Here is a 14,717-nt window from a genome sequence, read left to right as displayed (position 1 = left end):
AGAAATAGCACACATAAATAACATAGAAGAACAAATTACTAAATTCTTCACATTGTTGGTCATAATTTAAGGAATAGAATTATGAAATTTATTTCAAGTAATTCCAATGAAACTATTAGTTGTCATTTCATTAGTTATTTAAGACTATAATATATATTTTTAGATGATTCTTTCTTAAAACAACCCAATCTATCAAAGTATCCTTCCCTTTTCAAGTAATTCCATGAAACTATTAGTTGTCATTTTCATTAGTTATTTAAGACTATAATATATATATTAGATGATTCTTTCTTAAAACAACCCAATCGATCAAAGTACCCTTTCCCTTGGAAATAATGTTTCTTACGACAATGGTGGTAGGGTTGGCTACAAGTAGGCTGATAGGTAACTACCATTGACACTATTATTGTGTCCATTATTTCAATCATGATATTCATCGTCCTTTTAGAGATTCTTTCAATTAACTCTTGGTGGTTAGTCTATCTTGTCTAGTAGTATTGTAGTTGCATATAAGAAATTTTAGCTATTATCTTTCATTTGTCTTTTACTTAGAGGGACATATGTAAGTATCTTTTGGGCCTAAGGCACGTGAATCTTAGCTTAGTAGTTGTCCTAATTAGTGTTCTAGAAACCAAGCGTAGTCCAATGCTAATTTGGTAAACTCAATAGTTTGTTGAGCGGGATACCAAAAACTAGATGTTATAGCAAAAGCTTCGATCTATTGATAAGAAGTGGTACTAATTTAAGGTAGACTTGTTGGTGTGATATGTTAGTGTGCTAGAGCAACTTCGTGCTCAAGAGCATCGATCTATAGTCTAATTTGAGGAACGAGTCACCAAATCAAAATACTCTAATTTCATTAAACAAACAGTGATGTGTTTGAGTGTTGTTGAATCCTCTTTTCATCAAAATGATTGTGCATGAGTTTTTTTTTTTCTATATTTGCATGTAGAACTTCTAAATTTTTTGAATTTCCACTAAAGCCAAGACCAAGAAACACTAAAAGTAGACCATAAAAGACTAAATTGGTCACGATAATGGGTGGTCAATTTACTATTGACTCACCTAAGTTAAATTATAGACTAGACTAATACGAGTTGATTAAATAAACAGATGGATGTTACTATATAAATGGACATTGATTGTACCACAACCCTACTGGCTCATTCACCTTGAGAAATTACTTTATTATATTGCATTGGATACTGCTACTTGGTCATCTCCCAGTTCTGATTCTCCATTGTAGAACTTCATAGCAACCTTTGGAGCCATCACTCACTGCAATGATTAGACCACACCTAATCTATAAGAGTTTTTAGCATGAATTTTGATCTAATGTTCACCCTTTGTTGATGTATGCACCGGATAACATCTATTTGGCTAATGTGGCATAGTCATACTAGAGAAATTCATACTAAATTAATATTTTGATATTGATCTAACTCTTTGATAAAGATAATAAAAAATCCTCGAGAAAAAAAGGATAAAAGCCCTTCTCCTCAGACATGATAAAGACTAGATAGTACTCTCTTAATCAATTCATTGATTAAGAACCAAGGGATGTGAACAAATGAAAGATGGTTTCCCTTGATGAAATTCTGACTAAGTTACCCTACTTCTAATTAAGAACAAAAAGACTATGTAATTGGCAACAAAATGATGAATGTAAAAGGTTTGTCAGCTCTTCTTAGATTGTTGGGGTTCCTCTTTCTACAACCTGCTCACTCCTCCATGATCATGCTTTGCACTTCTACTTCTATCAATGACAGTCTATCACATCATTAATTCAAATCTTAAAATAGTTGTCATTGATATATATTTTCTATAATCATCCAACCAATTCTAGTCATAATGCAATTGTCTGGGACCACTTCTCCATAATTAAACTAATAAACATCATACTAATCCTTTTCTAAATCTCTTACATATTAACAAAGTTTTCAACCACTTCCTCCATTATAATGATCCATTAATTCACATATAATTGTATTAATTAGAATTCCCTTAAATAATTGTAAACAATTTATTCCAACTCTTAACACGGTGGGCCAGTCGGGCGTGCCGCCTTAGCTCCTTATTCCACTTCTGCCTCATTAATCCTCTTTAACAGTACTTTATCATTCTTCTTTCCAAACGTCTTTTGCAGGCACTATTATAAAGTAGAGCTATAATTAGGAGTAGAAGAGTTAAAAAAAAGAGGAAATTGGACATGAACTTGGGGAAAAATTGATGGTCACAAGGGGAAATGGGGAAGAAAATCTAAGTAAAATAACCTATCAAATATGAGAGCATGACATTGATGTTTGAGAAAAAAAAAAAAAGGGAAACCAAAGGAAGATTCTGGTTGTTATTACTAACAAAATCTCCAAAGCTTCTAAAGGTGGAAAGGGGTGGGGAGCAAACATTGGGGTAGGGACATGTGTCATGTTCATACTCACACTTGGTTACCCTTTCTCCACTTACTAGCAAAGCTACTCACACTGAGACAGCGACTGAGAGAAGAATCTTAGACTTTGTTATTACTCACTGCATTCTTCCTACTAATATATACTATGCTACTTGATTCTCTCCTTTAAAGTCGATCCACTCTTATTATCATCATCATCATCATCATCTTACTCCCCCTTCCATTGTCCAAGATAATGTTAAATAATACACCTCTTAGGCTCTTACGTAAGTATTCTTGTGTATATAATTTTTCTTTTTCTTTTTTATGGTAATTTGAGAATAAAGTTCAAGGAAAAAAATGAAGAAAATGCTATAGGTGCAGGCTGAAGAAAAGAACACGTAAGGCAATTTGACATATAAAAAGGGTGTTCCAACACAAAAGCAAAGCAAAAGGAAAATTGCCCTGAATTTATGCTGAGATGATTGAGGAGGGACTCAGGAGAAGGCCTGCGTGTCAAACTCTAAGACGTGTCAATCTAAGAGAGGCTTATTCCATTTGAATGGACTCAGACCCTTCAGTTTAGTGCCTGCACCTCTCAAAATTCCTTTGGTCTTTATCTTTTACCTCCATTAAAGTTGTGCCCAAGACCTGGCTTCCTTACCCGTTTGCCACCAATTACATTTCTGTGACATATCCAGAAAGAGAATGCTCTTTATACTGTACCATCTGATTCTTCACAGCTTAACTATTTTTTCTCTTCCTTTTCTTATTGGGTTTCTGGGAGTGATTCCATCATAATTCTTCCTTATAAAGTTCTCGAATTTCTAATGGGATATATGTAATTGCAATCATCTTGATAAACAATCACTTTCATCTTAAGAAGGATAAAGTTATGGCCCACTTTGTTGTGAATGAATAAAGGGAAGTAATCAATAGTTTTGGTAGGTATATGTAGGGTTTTCATGCATGCTAAGTGATTTTCATTTCTAAAAAAGAAAAAAAAAAAAAAGGTTGTTTTCATCTCTACAAAGAATATCATACAGCAAGTTCCAGGAATCCTCATAATTTATGGTGTGAGGGCAGGCATCTTCACCCTATCACTGATGTTCTTCTCTTTGTCAATTCTCACTAGTATTAATCTTTCGGTTGAAGATATGATAAATTCCAAACACAATCACTAGATAGTTTCAAGTAAATCCAAATATTCATGGTTTAAAATAAAAATACAATGATCAAGTTAGTCATGCTTAAATGGTATAATCCAATGAGAAAACAACAATATATGCAATGAAAAGGCAGAATCTCTGCAAGTTGGAATTATGGCAGCCGTTGTTAATTTGATTCAGTACAGTGCAGTCAAAACAATTGGCAAATGAGGTAAAGGTCCCAAAAGATGTTCTGGAACCTAAGTAAACAAAAGTTTAGTTCTAGCCTGGTAGTTCCAATGCTATCCTCTCTCCCACATTTGGGAAAATTCTCCAAAGGCTGATGGAGTAAATGCTAAGCCACTTCTATATATTAATCACTTAAATCCTAAAATTATAGGACCCAACAACCAAACAAGTTCCAACTACAGATATAGAAAATCTTTCTTTCTGGCACCAGACACAAGAAATTAACATTTGGAATACCAATTTGACAAATTTCCAGGAGGTTGGTAAAATTCCAAGAGACCTCTTTACTTCAAATATTGGACACTTTCTCATGTTTTGATAAAAAGAAGAGTAATTTTTGATTCATCACTCACATAGACCAATGAAAACATAAAGTGGTATAGTTCGTAATCTACGCTTATCATGATACCAGTTCAACCCAAGCATCAGTCTGTAATAAGATAACAAAGTTGCAGTTCTCTTTTGCCTTCCGTTAAATTAACTACACGTTTGATCAATTCCCAAGCCTGTTGATAAGATAGTTTTCCTTTTTCATGTGAGAAAGCATGTGTATGGAGAGAAGCACCTTAAAAGGCAAATTCCCATTTGCACAAAGATATTGTATTAAAGTGGGAAAGGTTGTATTATTCTATATTCTCCCTGAGCCAATAAGCCAAAGACAAGACAGATTATTCATATATTATTGTATATGTAAAGCTTTAAGCTTTGTGTGGATCTCCTAAGAAAAACTCAGCAACCCCATCGCTCTAGTGGCCTTCTCTCCAATTTTTTTACAATGACAATGATCAGTTTGAAAAACTTTTCAAACCTCTCCTTTCCCTAAATAGAAAACCTTTGCCCTTCTTGGTATGTTGGAGCATCTCCGAATCTTTGAGCTTCTAACCCAAGCTCTCTCCATTGTACGTCCCTTTCTTTCTATGTCTATAAAAAAACTTTGGTCCTCTTGCACCCAATATACCAAAAAACAACTGCTAAGAACCTCTTTCCCTCTATCTCACAACTTCTCCATTTGGTCCTTTTATGTCCAGGAACATGGAGCCTCTCAGTGTAGGAGAGTGGTGGGAGATGTAGTGGATGGTTTCACCCCAAGTGTGAAATGAGTGTCACTTACAACTCCAATAAGCAAGTTGCCAATGGCCATGAGCTGATGCCCTCTGTTGTTACTGCTAAACCTAGAGTGGAGGTTGGTGGTGAAGACTTAAGGGCTGCTTATACCCTAGTAAGTTTTAATAACAATGTACTATTTTTCCTCTTTTTATCAAACACTAGAACTACTCTATTAAACTGTCTCTGGTTTTTCTATGATTAGATCATGACAGACCCGGATGCTCCAAGCCCTAGTGATCCATACCTTAAAGAACATCTTCACTGGTAAGTATCACAAACTGAAGTGAATGTAAATCATCATATGGGTTCTCAAAATTCTAAAGATACAACAATTATTTTCCAGGATTGTGGCTGACATTCCCGGTACCACTGATGCTTCCTTTGGTGAGTTTCTGATCTTCAATTCTATTTACCTTTTGTTTGCGGGCCATTTTTGCTTAAACCCATCTTTCTTTCATTCCAAACAGGAAAAGAAATTGTGAGCTACGAGCCCCCAAAGCCGGTAATTGGCATCCACAGATATGCGTTCATCTTGTTTAAGCAGAGAGGAAGAGAAACCGTGATGCCACCAGCTTCAAGAGACCATTTCAACACAAGGAAGTTGCAGAAGACAACGGTTTAGGATCGCCAGTGGCAGCAGTATACTTCAATGCACAGAGACCAACTGCAGCAAGAAGACGATGACTCCCAAATGGATAAGGAGAATGCTATTGGGTAGCATTTTCATGATTTTAGGGTTTGCATGTGTGTTTACTTTTTGAGGTCGTTCTGTACTTGTACTAGGGGTCTAGGTAGGTAACTGTTTCTCTACCAGGTTTTGGGACACGTGGGTCCCGAATCTTTTTAGGTTTCTTTAAGAATCTGATGGATGCAGATCCCAGCAGGGCTATCTCCTGCAATTAGTAGCGTGGCAACCCATGATTGTGTACTGAGATTGTGATGGGGACCATCTTTGTCACCCAATAATATTGGACACGTTCAACATTTGTGGGGTTTTAATGATAACGAGAATAATTCTATTCGCTTGTTCTATCTGGACCATTCATAGTTTGAGGAGAGGGTTCTTCACTGAAACTAGTTGAGTGTTAGCAATTGATTCCCTGCATTGCGTTTTTCTATCACCATACATAATAAGTTCTTGTTGGACAGTTGGCTCCACAAATATTGCTAAACTAAAAGATTTTACTGAAATCCTACCAGTGCTGGACAACCTGGGCTATGAGATGAGAGATCAAACTAAGATCGGCTTCTTTGCTGTGCATCCTGGTGTGGTGCCCAAACCTGAAGAACCTTTTTAGGAATGGAACCTGTAGAGAATTTCAGATAGTAACAGCCTTTCTTTGACCACCAAAATTTCCCTATTCTGCTATAAATAGAAAAAGACTAATGTTGAGAACCATTAGCAAACTAATACCAAAACAAAGAATTAATACCCAAGAAGCTCAATGTGATTTTGGGGCAAAATATTTGTCCTTTAGATGATATTCAATTACAGCCAAACTATACTCTCAACAGACAAACTTTACAAACCTTTCTAAATATCTTTAAATACTCTAAATGGTGGGCAAAATGACGTAATCCCACACCTGGATCCACCACTATGTAACCAGCCAAGATGAACCGGAAGCAAACACAGATTTAAAAATTTTCAGTGTTTGAGACTTGCGAGATCAAACCACAACACCAGGAAGAGCACTGCTGTTTTCAAAATTCTATTTGAGTAGGAAATCAGAATGGATCATCCACCAAATCAGTCAAGCATTTATTTCGGAGTTGCATTGATGCTCCCTGCTACAGCTTCTTCTGCCCCAAAACATGCTTGAACAGCTTGTTCTTTCCAGTCTTGCTCCTTCCATTTTATCCTGATCTATTGATGTGGTTTGTGAACGACGAGGAGACTCATCTTGTGTTTCTACCTCCCGGGGTTCAAAAGAGGGCAGGGGCCGTCATCACAGGTGCACAAAGGGATGGTGACAGAAGGAAATGGGCTACAAGAGACAGGGCAGAGAATATCTGAAGAAACTGAAGCCACACGATTCTTTCGGATCTCGGGAGTACAAGCAGGTGATGGCCGGTCTGATTCACGGGGGTGCAGCATGCATGGGGTGCAGAGGCCAAGAGACAGGTGTAGTTTTGATTTCCTTTGCTGGGGAACCAGGCAATTTGACGAAAGAGGTAATCCCATGTCGACATAGAGGGCATGGAATGGACCCAGGTGGGCCCACCATTTCGGATGGGATGTTGCTTGTTGAGCAAAGATAGAGTGCACATCTTACACAAAGCTCATGACCACAGCCTGAAAGTATAAATAAATTTATATAACTATTTAGTGTGATAGTAAATACGAAAATGATTGCATTGCTAGATGCTTTGAACAATTGCTTTAAGAGTGCCCTATGTAAGGAAGATTGGAGAATAAGAGAATAAGATTTTCAAGGTTTCAATAGTTAATCCAAAAGAGATTTCAATAAAAAAAAATTGAAAAGTAAATAAATAAAAGAAGTCTAGTTCATATTTGTACATCATTGAAGAAAGCTGAGGGTAAACTATTTACAGCTAATCTCTTAAAGAAAGACAAACTCGATGCTTCTTTGGTTGTTAAGAGAACAGAAGAAAATAACAAGCATATGATTCCACAACAGTTGGATTGGGTACATAAATCCAAATTTTCTTCTCTTTTCCAAGTTTCCATGTCAAGTGAACAAAGAACTAAGAAAATATAATAAGAAATCAACTGGGCTTTCATGCCAGCAAGGTGGAGCATTGAGCTGGACTCTGAGTGCTAGATTGATGTAAAGGTTTAAAAGAAAGACATTCACAAGGTCCCTATTAACTAGGAGAAAATGTAAGATGGCTCCCCAAAGATAAATATAGTCTATTTTAGAAAAGAAGAATGTACCAATGACTCAATCAAAGTACATTAATGGTGGAATGGCAGCCTTAGGATAAGCAGAACTGAGCCAGAATATATGAGCTGTAAGTTCAGTAAAAGGTGGAGTGAAAACTATGAAATAATGGAGAATGATAACTATTAGATAATTGAAAGAACCACCAGAAAAATCGATTAGAAGGGGTGGATTTAGGCAAACTTCGACCAAAGTTAGAGATGAATAGATGAGGTGGGGACGTGTTGAATAACTGACAAACACCCAATGATTTTATAGGAGAATTTTCAGAAAATGGTAATGCTAACTGCTCTTGATAATACAAAATGAAAGGCTAGCTCCTTTCATCCTCTCCATGGTTGATTCAACTACTATATTCCCTGTTTATCTATTTTATTTTTGGTCAATAATTAAAAAAAAAAAAAAAAATGAAAGAAAGAAAGAAAAGGAACAAGGACATGCAACAAAGCCAACAAATTCAAAATTAATAATTGATTTGTTGTGCAGGCACTAAATGACAAGAAGAAGGATTAAAATAGCATTGCTTAAGGCTGTAAGAGGAGATGTATCTTATAATTTCGCTCAGCTTATGTCAAGGGAATCATATATCTTCTCAATTATTATTGCATTTTCTTGCTGCTGTTTCCATGCTTAGCCTTCTACACTACTCTCTCATTGGTTTCTATTACACGCCTATGGATCAAGAAAATTTCTGTCTTCATATTTAATCAGAGAAAAAGAAAATCCATTTCTTCATATAAATTTATGTTGACAACATTAGCATGTCTTATTTACAGATTGTGTTATAACTTCTTCCTTCCCAGTTAAATAATTCTACTTATGTCCTTTGCTCCAATTTTTGTTCACTTAAGTTTTCAACTGATATACCACATTAACTGCACACAAATTCCCAAATTAGCTTCTTGTGTGCCTCAATCGTTCAAGGAACCCCCGAAGGGAAATATTGCCCCGAGAAGATCATTATTGCCATTAAAGAATTGAGATGAAAATATATAGCCCTCTCTTCATGAGTTTATATAGACCTCTCTGCATTTCAAATTCTTCCTTGTCCAAGCAGTCTAGAATCTAAATCAATCTTCATAGTTAGCTCAGTTAATGAAACTATAGTCCTTCTAATAATAATAATCTTATCAATTCCATAAATTGGCTCAGTTGGCTGTCTTTTGAATATAATTTACACAAATAAATAGTAAGAAAGGAACCCATCCAATTTTAATCAACATCCTAATCCTAATCTTTTGTGGAACCAATTCAATTCTAATCCACATCCTAACTCTAATTGCTGCAAATAATCATCAAAAAATCCACAGGGGTATCAACCACAAATAAAATAAGCAATAAAAGTCCTCAATGAATGACTAAAATCACCACAAAACAGATTTCCAGATCAAGGACTACACTTAATATAGCATGTAGATAGAGCAGATAATCTGAGGTTCTTCCCACATATTTAGGGTCGAAGTAATTTAAATAGAACCAAATTGTATAGAATTGAGCATACCAGGCAAACCTTAAATGCAATTAGCTATGTTAGAAAGCAAAAGAAGAACAAACCTTCAGCAGCCACTGTACATGCTCTCTCAAGGCAGACAGCACAAATATCTGTTTCATCAGAGGAGGTTGTTGAGGACTGCAACCCACACTCTCTGCAGAAAATTTTCATAAAACATTATCTAGTGTTGAATTCATTAACAGTTCAGGTCAATAAAATTTTGCTTTGATATAACACAACTCTCAGCAAGCAAGCCAGCCTGCTTTCTTATTATACATTGAGAAGCATAAACAAAATATGAACTATCATAGAACCTCCACAAATTGAAAAATAACATAAAGACAGAACCAAAGGTGTGAGAATGATGCAGGTGCCACAGCTGCAGAAGCAAGCCTTAAGTGATTCAGGTCCCCCAGAAAGGTGTAAATTTCCAAGATTCAATGCTCACAAGGAACATTTTTACAGTCCCAAGCTCCCCATGAACACTAATTGTACTTGCTTGCTTGGTTGTTTTCAATAGGCAGCCAATTATGCTCAATAATGGATTAATAGGAAAATACATGCCACCACTTGCAAGTTGGAAAAGGAATCAATGGATAAATTCTTCTAAAAAGGAACTCCAACAAGTGAGGAGAAAAATCTCTATTATAAAGGAGAGGATTAGGGTTTGTTTGGTAGCTATTTTTTAAAACAGTTTTAAAAAACAGTTTTTGAGAACAATTTTTAAAAATGTTCTCCAATGTTTTTTTTTTTTTTTGATAAATAAGCACGAAATAGAATAATAAAAGGCAAAAAGCCACAAAGCATAAAATGTTCTCCAAATATTTTGTAGAACAAGAAGATCTGAGAACCTAAAATGTTTTTAACCTATTTTTTATATTTTTAAAAATAAATTTTATATGTAGTATATTATTTTTAATCATTCTCTATATTTGTATCATTATTTTTTAAAACAACCCTCAGAGAACAACTTAAAATAACTTCAAGATGTTCTTTGAAAACACACTATTTTCTACTTTTAAGAACAGAAAACTAATTTCTATTTTCTGGTGTCAAATGTATTTTCCTGTTTTTTTATTTTTTAAAACATAAACCTATTTTCAAAAAACAGTACCAAACAGGGCATTGGATTCTTCCACATTCTCCTTCTATTTCCTTCCTTCCATACACTCCAAATGAATAAATTTCAAATTTTAAGACCTCATTCACAAAGGAAGCAATAATAATTTCATAACTACTAGAAGAACATGGTATTTGAATCCTCATCCTCTTTGAACATCTAGGGCAACAACTTAGGCAAGTCCAACCTGTTCAACCCAAGGTTTCAATTGGCATGAGCAAGGTGTGAACAAGTTAGGGTTAGGTTAGGGTTAGAAAAATACCAACTTGAAAATATTAGGGTTGACATAGGTTGAAGGTGCAAGCAACCTACCCAGGAGGCCTGGCTCAAGTGGTAAGAGGGATGGAGAGGGTTTGTGGGAGCTTCTAGGTTCAAGTCCCAATGAGGGCAAAAATTTACCTATAAAAAAAAAGGTGCAACCATGCAAGCAACTCAAAACCCGCATATTATTATTCTTTTAACTATATCATTTATCATATTATTTAAAATATAAAAAAAAAATACAAAGGATAATGAAAGAACTCTAATCTTTTTCATTTTTTTAATTATATGAGACTAAAAAGTTCATCATTTTTTGTTATTATTAAAATATTTTTAAATATTGTAACTTGAATTGAGAGTTCTCATTTATATTAAATTGGTAACTAATAATATATTTATTACTTTAAGATATATTTCGCTTTTAAAATTCTATTTATAATATGATGTATATTTTATAGCTTTCAAATAAGTATTTTATTTGTTAGGAGATTCCATTATGAGCCTTTTGTTTGATAACCTCTAAAATCCCATGGGAACCCATAGGACCCTGAGTTGCCCACCACTTTTGGTCCGGTTTCAGAATTCTCTTGGGTTGGGTTTGGCATAGTTTGGTGATATTGATAGGCATGTTTGATGCAGGTTAGCATATTAGCCAAACATCACACACACAAGTGATGCAACATGTTCTTGATCTTCTATTTCCTTAAAGGATATCGAGGACATTGCAGCACCATGAATTCATACAAATTCTTCTACCATAACTCCACATAAGCAAGTTCTGCCTTGTATTTGCAGCAATAACAAGAGAGCTTATGAACTCCCTGCACCCCCCCACCCTGCCCTTCATGAACCAAGTGAGCTTTTACATTTTATTTTTCTTTCTTTGACAGAATAATCCATTTGCAGCTCCTTGATCTTTTCCCATTTTTTCGTTTTTCTTTTATTCTTTTTCCTTTTCCACCGTGATATGATAACTTGTATTAACAAATTTAATTGTGTCCCACTTTTTTTTTTTCTGTAATATAAAACTTCATAACATCCAGCAAAAATGTTATCAATTACCCCTCATATTTTTTTGACATAAAATGTAAAAGCCAAGCATTAAAGTATTTACCTTTTCAAGTCTTTAGAGTTCCATATTTCATTTTGAAGTATTAAGCATAAGTTTTCACCTTATTAGCACCAAGGGATATGGTCAATAGAAAATTTACCTTGCTATATTAAGTACACTCATGAGAGGCAAAGATAGGCAATTGGAAGGAGGAAACACTGGTATTATTGAATCAGAATTGGGTGCCAGCAATGGTTCAAGCCAATGACGGCCCCACATTCTGGCAACATCAAGAGGCAGCCACCTGAAAAGATATGAAGATTTCAATTAGTCATGTCACCTACAGCAACAAAACATTAGCTACATGAATGAACACAGAAGCAAACAACAGAAGACCATCCATCTGCAGGATCATACCCGTTGCAGTTTAAGTCAACCGACTGGCACCTCTTGCAAGGAGGATCTGCAGAAATAAGAACACATCATCTCAAATTGTGATAAAACACAACTAGGGAGAGAAACAGTTTAAGTTATAATAGTTCTTGCCTGACAGCACTTTAAATTTCCCCCACAAGCAGCATAATGCAAAGGAGTGCTTCCTGCTCCTACAGAAGAAATAAATGTACATACATATATATATTGTAGCAGTTGAGATCAGAAAATGACCAGCAATGAAAAAAAAGGAAGAAAAAGAAAAGGAAATACAATAAATATATAAAAGCTGTTCAGAATAAAGAAACAGCATACCTATTAGATCCATTGACGTCCCATAGTGAAAAGTCACAGCTGACACATTTGCATGGATATCAAGTAGGAGCTGTACACAATCAAAATACCCATTCAATGCAGCCATATGAAGAGCAGTGATACCCCCATCAGCTGCCTTATTTACAAACTTGGCCAGAGCACTGCAGTAAGATAAATTAATTCACCAATGAACAGTTAACAACACTTGGTTTTTTTAATAGGCAAGGTTGAAATAACTCTGAAGCAAGCGGAAAATCACTAAAATTGGGCATATATTAAACTCCTTATAGCTTCTCTCTAAGGAATAAATCTATCAGAGGTTACAAGGGCTGCAACCCCTGTTTACAAAATCATCAAAGGCCAACTTTGTGGCACCATGTCATAAGGCATCAGTTGTTCATATATTTTTATTCAGAATGTAACTTATTCATGCTTGTAATAATTTTGAAAGTAAGTTTCCAAAAATCAGGAATGCTAGCGTATAATAACTCTTAGTGTCTATGTTTATATTTTAGTTCTGTTATTGACATAAGTTAGGAATCAGTTCAGAATGGAAAGAAAAAAAAATGAAATAGAAACATGCTACATACCTCTGATCATATTTGTTCTTTAAATTGGAACCGTCGCCTCTATCACCATTATTTTGAACATTGATAGCTTCATGAGGAGCACTTGGGACAAAGTCAGCCACTACAAGTCTTATGCATCTTACATGCCCATTTACCGCTGCAAAATGTAGAGCTGTCCTTCCGCTCAAGTAGTCTGCCCTTGTGACCTAAAAGTAAAGAACACTTGTGGTAATAAACTAAAACCAATTAACCCTTAAGAAATAAATTTAAATAACAGAAACAAAGACCTTAAAAACCGATCACCAGCCTAGTGGCTCACTGGTAGTCAGCTACCTCTCAATTACAAAGAATTAAATGATTCACACTAATCCTCCTCCATTTGGCTATTGAGAAAGCTAAGGAAAAGAAAATAATGGAAACTTTGAAGCTCATTTCTTATTCTGTGTAGGTTATTCAAAAAAGGGATAAAAAAAAAAAAACAAAAGAGAACTGTCATCAGATAAGCCAAATTCTATACTGGGTTGTTATGCAATTTGCAGAATAATGAAAATGGTAAGATTGTAAGTTTTAATCTCTTTGTTCTCCTAGTTTTTCTCAGAAACCAAAAAAAGCTTTAGGTTTCAACTACCAAAGACAAACAAATAGGTGAAGACATCAAAAACCAAAACTCACATTGCATCTGAAGAGCAGTAGAGTCTGAACAACTTCCCAATGCCCATATCTACAAGCTTGCATCAATGCCGTCTTCAAATACAATTACAAACAAAAATCAGTCCACAATCAGATTCAACACAGATCCATCAATTCTTTGCTCTATAAAGAAGACAGTCAGATTATTTCTACGAAACGAGCTACGATATCAAACAGAATCCCGAAAAGATACTCTCACAATAACTTCATCACAAATCGAAACTGAAACACATCATGTCATTTTGCCATCAAAATCAACCACGGTAAAGCAAACCCAGATCAGAAAAACACCCACAAAAAGGGTGAAAATCATACCTGGCCACAGTAATTTCTGGAATTCACATCAGCTCCATTCTCCAGCAGCAAAGCAACAATCTACTCAACAACAACACAAACCCAGAAAAAAAAAATCAACACAAGTACAACACTTAACCGGGTCAAAAAAACGATGAATCAGTGAGTATCAAAGGAGTGAGAAGCGGAAAACGACCTCATTGTGGCCCTTCGCGGCTGCGAAATGGAGAGGCGAATTGAGTCCACCGAAGGTGGAATATTTGGCTAAACATGGATTGCAGTCAAGAAGCATCTTGGCTTCCACCAAATCCCCGTCTCTGGCCGCCGAGACGAGCCGTTCGCCGGACGCCGAGCACCCAAATGAATTCCCCATTTCTCTCTCAAACCACCACTTTCTCTCTCTAAGTCTTCCTCTCTCTCTAGCTTCCCTTGAGAGAATTAGGTCAACTGCAATTGAAAAAAAAAATCAAAAAAAAAAAAAAAAACCACACAAAAACATAGAATTTGGCCCCAAAAAAATGTAGTACAATCAGGAAAACAAACAGAGATAAAATTATACCATAAAAAGAGAGAACCGGCAATGATGGCACCGCTACGGCGGTGGCGGGAGGGTGGGTGGTGGTGGTGAATCTTTGTCTGAGGTGCAGTAGTGAGTGGTTTTTGGGAGGAAAAAAATTGGTGGGTATGAAGAGATTTC

General features: G+C 35.6%; 2 protein-coding genes and 1 pseudogene across 2 annotated transcripts; 1 reads left to right on the top strand and 2 right to left on the bottom strand.

Moving 5' to 3' along the window:
• The window catches only part of LOC117933338, a 2,643-nt pseudogene extending 1,371 nt beyond the window's left edge, over window positions 1–1,272 (bottom strand).
• Window positions 1,273–4,879: 3,607 nt separating this feature from the next.
• Window positions 4,880–5,600, top strand: LOC117933524 (CEN-like protein 1). Its single transcript, XM_034854911.1, has 4 exons — window positions 4,880–5,002; window positions 5,093–5,154; window positions 5,234–5,274; window positions 5,358–5,600. Exons 1-4 carry the CDS (start codon window positions 4,880–4,882, stop codon window positions 5,510–5,512), a joined length of 381 nt encoding a protein of 126 aa, XP_034710802.1. The 3' UTR covers window positions 5,513–5,600.
• Window positions 5,601–6,589: 989 nt separating this feature from the next.
• LOC117933520 (E3 ubiquitin-protein ligase XBAT33-like) lies at window positions 6,590–14,717 on the bottom strand. The gene is given in 14 exon segments (XM_034854909.1): window positions 6,590–6,823; window positions 6,826–7,024; window positions 7,026–7,186; window positions 9,351–9,442; window positions 11,881–12,024; window positions 12,138–12,150; window positions 12,153–12,183; window positions 12,267–12,325; window positions 12,468–12,628; window positions 13,058–13,242; window positions 13,709–13,780; window positions 14,042–14,101; window positions 14,217–14,467; window positions 14,580–14,717. Coding segments are annotated over 13 exon segments (1,533 nt in total). The 5' UTR covers window positions 14,394–14,467; window positions 14,580–14,717; the 3' UTR covers window positions 6,590–6,644.

This window comes from Vitis riparia, chromosome 16, assembly GCF_004353265.1.
Source record: "Vitis riparia cultivar Riparia Gloire de Montpellier isolate 1030 chromosome 16, EGFV_Vit.rip_1.0, whole genome shotgun sequence".
NCBI classification, from domain to species: domain Eukaryota; kingdom Viridiplantae; phylum Streptophyta; class Magnoliopsida; order Vitales; family Vitaceae; genus Vitis; species Vitis riparia.
The sequence above is the reverse complement of the archived record's forward strand: the minus strand, read 5'-3'. Positions and strand labels throughout refer to the sequence as shown.